This window comes from Alligator sinensis, unplaced genomic scaffold (assembly GCF_000455745.1).
Source record: "Alligator sinensis unplaced genomic scaffold, ASM45574v1 scaffold658_1, whole genome shotgun sequence".
Taxonomy (NCBI): domain Eukaryota; kingdom Metazoa; phylum Chordata; order Crocodylia; family Alligatoridae; genus Alligator; species Alligator sinensis.
The window spans coordinates 1,935,762-1,943,608 of record NW_005842109.1 but is presented as its reverse complement, the minus strand read 5'-3'; the positions used below and the strand labels follow the sequence as shown (position 1 = coordinate 1,943,608).

The following is a 7,847-nucleotide window of genomic DNA, read 5'->3' as shown; positions in this document are numbered from 1 at the left end:
TTTCCCTACTGTCCAGATTAAATACTGCAGGATGATTTTTTGTATGAGTAAACATCCTCCCAATAATGAACAGACCAATAATGTCTTAAAAAGAAAAACAGAATCTACGTTTTGTTTTTTTTATTCTTGTGTGGACTATTCCTGGATACAGGATCTGAGAGTATCATGTTGACTGTCCATAAAATGCAGTTTAGCCTCTTCTTGCTGTTATGGGGATGGGTTTTGTCCACTGAATGCAGAGCCCACTGGCAAGGAAAAGAAACACATGAGGTATACAAGAAGGGCAGGTGAGTATTCTGTACATTCAATTACTATATATATAATTTGGGCAAATGCAACATTTCTTAATTCTTAATAGGCTAATGTGGACATCTGGGGTTTGCATACGCAGCTTTGATAACTGAGCATCTTAAATAGTTTTCTGAACTCTTTTCTCTAGTAAATAGTAGTTTTACTTTTTCAGCAACCAAAATTACTAGGTCCAAAATCTGTTTTAATGTAACATTTGAGTGCAGAGGACTATTGTATCAGTGTGTTTGGGGATCTCCTCACATGAAAAGCGCAATAATGGTTGGTTACTTTATAGCCCTTGTTTGAGGAAAAACAATCAAATGGGTCTGCAAACTTGAAGGATACAATTAGTCATACTTGTGATGAGGAAGGAGAGCTTGAATCAGCTGAAGATAAAATATTCATTTTTTCTGAAAACAGTACATTCTCCCCTCTCCCTTCCTAATTCCCCCCAGTATTGCCATATACAGCCATTTCAGATATTTTGATTTGAGGAAGTTTTCCCAATACTAGAATAGTTTTGTGTTTCATTTTAGAATACTCATTATCTTTATTTTGCAAAGATTTGGGAGCCTAGTACAAATACTTACATAAATGATATCTGTACATTCAAACAGATAAATGCACCATGAGATACAGCTGGACAAAAAATACTGATTAGTTTGGGGATATTAATGGCTACCTCTTTTATGGAACCAGTATTTAAAATGTTGTCTACTAGAGCTACCCAAGGTGAATTGAGACTAGCTATCTGTCCCCTCAGTGCAGTCGTTATTTTTGCTCGTTAGCAACTATGTACTGATTCCAACACCATCTTAATTAACATGAGAAGGAATCGTTTTGAGGAACCTGGCCTGTGAAAAGAATTGCAGAAGTGTTATAGCCCTTAAAAATTTTAACTGTTTCTCAAGCATCGGCATTAGGAGAAAATGAGCAGAAAATAGCTGAGTGTGATGGATGGTTTTTGATTTACATCTTCAAATATTTTCCCCCTCAGGACAGGACTATCATATTATCTCTGGTACTACAATAGCTCTGTAATACTTGTGAATCCATGATTGGTCTTGGAGATGAAATATGACATGGGTTCAATGGTGATGTCTCACTGCTGAAAAATGAAACTGTCAAAATGGATGCTGCAGCCCTTATTCATAAACAGTCCCAATGGGACACTTTACAATAAATAGCAAAGCAATGCCATCTGAGTTTCCTTTCATCTGGGTTTATGAAAATGGCACCTGAGATGCTGTAGTTAAGCCTTGCAAAACAAGTTCCAATTCAGCTTTAATTGAATAAAAATACAGCTTTCAAGTTAAACACACGTGCACATGTATGCACGATGCAGTTGTGTTCCATACAACATTTTTAATGCTAATTATATTCCCAAACACTCAACAGCATAAATAATAATCAACTGAATTTAATAAGTCACAGTAGAAGGGGATGTTAAGTCGTATATGCAAAAGGAAGAAATTGGCATTAAACACTTAAACGAAACAACATATATGTGAACATCTGGTTAAACTGCTCCAGCAAGATCTCTGGGAGGCACTGAGACTCCAGTGAAAGAGGAACTGCTTCCAAATGGGGCGAGGAAAGAATCAGGACCCTGGACCATTTAGGATGCTTAGCACTGATAGTGGTGATAGCCTAGAGTAATCTGGGTGACTAGAGAACTAAAAGGCATGAAACAGCTCTGGGTCTTCATCTGTTGGTGCAAATTGGAGGTGGGGGGAGAAGGTTCCTTGTGCCCTTCTATTCCATACACAGTTTACCCAAGGGATAGACACAATCTGATTTAGAGTTAGCTATATAAAGAGACAAGGGGATTACAGCAGCCACAGAGAAAGCAGTGCTCAAAGTGAAATGCATGTGTAGCACAAGATCTGTCAAATCTGTACTCATCCGGGTGCACTTTGTAGAAAGATTTTAGTTCATTACAGAGTCAGCATCTGGCATCTGTTAATTATCTGTAATAATTTCTGTCTGAAGAATAAAGAAACACGTGGTAAATGATAATAGTAATTTTGAGATTGAGGAAATAGAAAAAAGAACAATTTTACTCACAGCTTGCTGGACTATACTAGAATAGTCCCAACAGCCATACCTGATAACCAGAAATGCTCCAGTGACCAGGAGTTGTGAGGCTGTTTGGTATAGCAATGTACTAGGCCAGTCGATGACATTTCAATCAGAAAGGACAAGATCCAAAGCTACAGTGCTGGATGTCACTTCAAGCCATCTTTGTGTTCCCTGATTCTGGATCCCTGTGAAGAACTGATCTTTCTGACCCAAAGCCTGCTAAAAGTTGTGCCAGGTGTCTATAGTATGGTGGGACTGTTTCTGCAGCCATGTATCTCAGACCACTCCATCCATGCCCACCCCCACTGCCCCATGTCAGCCACCGAAGGGTATAGTATAATAGCTGCTAAACCAGTGCTACACGACTTGAAGAAATTCTCTGGGTGCCAGAAAACAGAGCTTTTGGTTAGCTTTGCAGAATGAATGATCCAGCCCTAGTCCATAATCTTTTTCATGCTTGTAAGTTTCAAGGCCAGAAAGAACTGGTAAGATTGCCCAAGTCTGACAGCCTGTGTAAATAGGCTAACTTCATCCTCTCATTTTCGCATCAAACCTATCATTTCTGCTTGATCTACACCCTATCTCCTAGAACAAATATCCAGTTCTGATTTGAAAACTTCCAGTGGTAGAGAAACCAACATATTCTTTGGTTAGCTGTTCAAAAGTCTAATTACACCCCCCTGCTAAAATCTGTGCCTTATTTCTAGTTTGAATGTATCTAATTTATGGTCTAACCCTGGATTTTATGATGTCTCTGTCTGCTAGATTAAGAAGTCCTCAGCAGCATGAAAACTGTTCTCTAACTACGTTTTGAGCTCATGATCAAGTCACCTTTTAATCACCTGTTGGATAAATTAAACAGGCAAAGCTTCTTAAATTTCTCCTTATAAGCAGCTTTCCAGATTTTGAATAATTCTTGTAGGTCTTTCCCCAAACCCCTTCCAATTACTCATATTCTCTTTTGATACATGGGCACTAGAACACCATATGCATAGCTGCAGCAGTGCACTGGGAACTGTGTTCAATTGTTAAGTGATCCATTGCTTTGGATCCTTCTTGGTATCACTGTATTGCAGGATACAGTCCTCCATCTTACATGGATGGCCTGTGTTCTTTATTCTTTGATGTATGACCTCACATTTGGCTGTATTAAAATGCATACTATTCAAATAAGCCAATCTTGATACAGGCAAGACTCTTGGATTTGCATTGGAAGACTTGTTTTTATTAGGAGGGCAGAATTAGAGTCCAAGGATATGTCTACACTGCCCCTGGACTGGCATACGCACTCTGGTTAGCTGCACTTGTGAAGCTATTGGAGAAGCAAAGGAGATATTCTTGGTGCAGGATGTGAAGCAACAAGGTCAAATATGGTTTTATTCTTTCTCTTTTACCTAATGAGGCAATTCTTTGGCATCCTCAAACATTCATAACTCATGAAATTGCATAAAAGATAAAGAAGAATATTACACATACCATTCAGGTTTACCAGGTCCTGAAGCTCTGTTGAAAGCACTACCATGGTCCTCTGATCCCCTACATGCATGTGTGGAGTCAGGGATGGAGCAGTGTAGCCAGTAGTGATCTAACCATCAGGCTTGAGTCTAGTCCAGAGGCAGGGGGAAGGAGCTTCTCAGTCTCTCTGGAGGAAGCCATTAAACTTTCCATGAAACAAGAGATTCTGAAACAGAGGCAGAAGGACTTTTTAGCTTAGTGCATTCATTTGACAGGGAAAGCCCCTGTTCCAAAGATAATACCAAGATTATAAGTATTTTGGACAATATGTAACTATTGACATTCCCTTCACACACCTAGAACAGCCTGTCTTTTGGTGGTTAGGGTGCTATCCTGGGAGATGGGAATCCCCTCAGGCAGAGGAGGAAAATGAATTCAGGTATCCCACTTCTGTGGTGAGTGATCTAACCACTAAGTTTTTGGTCCAAAGGGATAAAGAATCACTATCGTGCCTCTGCTTGTACAGAGCCCAAAAGGCTTGCTTTGAGATTGCTTATTGGATCAAGTCCTGCCAGCAAGATAGGTGGATCAACCCCTAGTTTATGGATTTCTTGTCAAAGTCTTGTCAGGACCCAGGCATGGCTTACCTCCAAGCTACTCAGCAATATCAACACTGAAGCACTTTTTGTTGTTAGAAGTAGACGGATAGACATCTAGGGAACTATACCGGCAAAACTGAGATACCTTGGTAAGCTAGAATTTTGAGGATTATAATTTTGGATTTATGTATGTAAAATAGGAGTTGGGTGGGACTGAGATTTGTAGTTCTTTTTTTTTTAGTAAGTATTTCTGATGACCTAATCAGACCTGAAGACTCATTACTACTGGTGAGGGTGAACAACGGGAGAAGAACCAGCTTGGCTCTCAGAGCCCAGGCTACATCTTCAGACCCCCAAATTTTAAACTCTAAAATCCCTAGGGCCCTCTGGACAGTCACCTTGAAGATAAGCACTCCCCTGCAAGGCAAATTTAATGGTGCTGATATATGGATACTGTTGGTCTTTTGCTTAATTTATCTACAAGACTGGCTTCATTTTTTATCATATCCTTATATGGTGGGTTCAGGCTTATTGCTTAGCTCACAAAGCCTTTAAATTGATACAGTCCTTAAACAGAGTTCATAAGGGGATGACTGACTCTCAGTCCTGAGATCTCTTCCCAGATCCCAAGAAGGTGCTGCCAGCTTTATGCTGCTCCCTCAGTCCTGCAGTGCAACCTTTCTTCTCTCTTTCACATGAGCTCCCTCTCCTGATCTTGGGGCTGCTGCCTCCAGCCTTGTAGGGTCTTTTGCCAGACCCCAGGAGAGTCCTTAGCTCCATGTTGCAGCGGTCAGACAGCCAACTAAGCACCCACACTCTCCCTCTGTCTGACCCCAGACTTCCCAGGAGCCTTTAGCTTCCTGTGGCCAGCTACTAATGTGTGTCAGCCACTCAGGCCTCCAAGGCAGCCTGCAATCGGGCCTTACTGGTTTCGCTGGGCTGCAGCGCCTGCCAACCTGCGGGTTCCTGCAGCCGGGAGTGTGCAGGCTGCTGTAAGCTTCTGCCAGCCAGCCTGCTGCATCTTACATTCCTCTTCTCGTGGTTATGATCATTTTACTGCATATATTTTCTGATATATTTTGCTATTGTGGTGCAAATCACACACAACTCAGTATGCTGTCTTAGGCTGCCCTGTGGCTGGAGCGGAATCTCCCTTCTTCACTGCCAAGAGCCTGTTTCTTCTTTCAAATCCCACCTTAAACCCATGTTTTCCAGCACCTTTCTACCAGCACTAGTAATCCTTACCCTGCTCTGCTTCCCTCGCTATCTCGCTGTGGTACCTTATCTTGGGGACTGATCCTGGAAACCCTTATTTTTGGGAGTAGTCTTTACTGTTATACGGTGACTTGGCCTTCAGATGCACAATGTATCTTGCACAATCTTCAGAAATGGCCCTGTAAGCATTTTACCTGTATTAGCAGCTTTTATGAATAAAAAATGAAAACCTATGATGTGCTGAGAACCCACATTTCCCCACACAAGTCACTACTGCCTTTCCTAGAACCAGCCTTCCCTTCTCTCCTTTCTGTTCCTCATCTTTCCCCTACCTTACTCATTTGCTCCTCAGTCATCCACTCCTCCTCTTACATTACATTGTCTTTGTCTTCTGTTTCAGAATTCGTCCTCCTCCTTTTTGCTCTATATCCTTCCACAGCTTCCTACTCTGACTCCTGCTTTTCACTTACCCCTACTTGTTTCACCTCTTCTTACTCTTGCAAAAAATCCTTGATACCTTCTATTTCCTTCTCTCCCAACTGTCTCTGTCCTGTACATTATGCTGTATGCTCCCTTTTAGCTCCTGGTCCTCTCAGTTTTCCCTTCTTTCCCTCCTACTTTTTCATACATTCCGAATGGCATCTACTTAGGGAGCATGCCGACTTAATATGTGGTATGCCTGCCAAAAAGGTAATCTCGCATCAGGCCATCTCCCATTTAATGTGCCTCCTACTTGATTTGTGGTAAGGTCTTTAAAGATAACTATAGAGACATTTTAAAGACCTTATCGCACAGATTTACGTCACTTTATAGTTAGAGAACTATAAGGCCTTCAAAGAACATTGAAGACCTTTTAACTTTTTGTATGCACACCAGACTCACCTAAATATCTGGTTCTTTTTAAGCACATCTTTTTATCCCCCATTTCAACCTTCACCTTTGACACTTTCACCTGCCCTTTCCTTAGGAATCTGGAAAGCTGTATATGCTCTCTCCTGGTTCTCCAGTCTCATGGACTTCCCTTCAGTGCCTTATCTTTTCCCGCTCCCTCCCTATCTCTTCCAGTCCCACACAGGGTTCTGTCTTGAACTACCTTCCATTTCTCCCTCCTTCAGAGATCCCCTGGGTGGCCCCATTGATGCTGCAGGTTCTGCAAAGACCTATCAGCTAATAAGTCATAGCTCTAGTTCCTCTTGGTTATGTCCATTCTCACTTCTCCTTCTGCCTCTCCAGCAGCTGCATTTAGGGTGGCCATCATAGAGGACAGTCCACTTGTCCTCTGTCCTCTATTGATATGAAACTGGATGCCTTTATGTCCTCTATTTTTCCCTTGAAGAGAAAAATAGAGGACATAAAGGCATCGGGTTTCGTATAAATACAGGACAGAGGATAGAGTAGCAGAAAACTGGAATGTCCTATATGATGGCCACCATAGCTGCATTATATTTTCAGCACTTTGTCATGTTATGCAATATGCCAGTGGTGCTCAAACTTTTTGCCCCATGGGCCCATCTGTGGGCCAGATCTGTAGGGTTGGCATCCAGATTGGGCCCCACATGCTTGGATCCTGCCTGGTGCCACCTGGATTGGGTCCCATGCACCCAGATCCATCTTCATGCTCCCTGGATTGGGCCCTATACACCCAGATTCCACCTTGTATCTCTAGGATCCCACTTCAAACCATCCTCCCTTGTTTGCCCAGATCAGGCCTTGTACTGCTCCAGCTTCACACACCTGACCTAGTGCACAGGGCCACAATATCCAGCCCACAGGGCTCCATATGATCTTCATAGAATCATAGAAGTAGGGTCGGAAGGGACCTTGTAGATCTTCAAGTCTGACCCCCTGCTCTGGGCAGGAGGAAAACTGGGCTCAAATGAGCCCAGCCAGGTAGGCATCAAGCTACTTCTTAACAACCCCCAGGGTAGGAGCCAGCACCACTTCCCTTGGAAGTTGGTTCCAGATCCTAGCTGCCCTGACTGTGAAGTAGTTCTTACAGATGTCTAATCTAAACCTACTCTCCAACAACTTGTGGCCTTTATTCCTCGTTATCCCGGGGGGCGCTAGGGGAAACAAGGTCTCCCCCAAACCCTTCTGGTCCCCCCTAGTGAGTTTATAGATGGTCACAAGGTCCCCCCTCAGCCTTCTCTTGTGAAGGCTGAACAGGTTCAGGTCCCTTAGCCTCTCATTGTAGGGTCTGCCCTG

The 7,847-nt window shown here is 42.6% G+C and overlaps 1 protein-coding gene across 2 annotated transcripts in view; it reads left to right on the top strand.

Moving 5' to 3' along the window:
• The first annotated feature begins 165 nt into the window (after positions 1-165).
• The window catches only part of GABRR1 (gamma-aminobutyric acid type A receptor rho1 subunit), a 61,070-nt gene continuing 53,388 nt past the window's right edge, over positions 166-7,847 (top strand). For both annotated transcript variants that reach the window (XM_006024568.1, XM_006024567.1), the window contains exon 1: positions 166-287. In XM_006024568.1, the coding sequence (XP_006024630.1) occupies positions 166-287 (122 nt within the window). The remainder of the gene's footprint in view (positions 288-7,847) is intronic.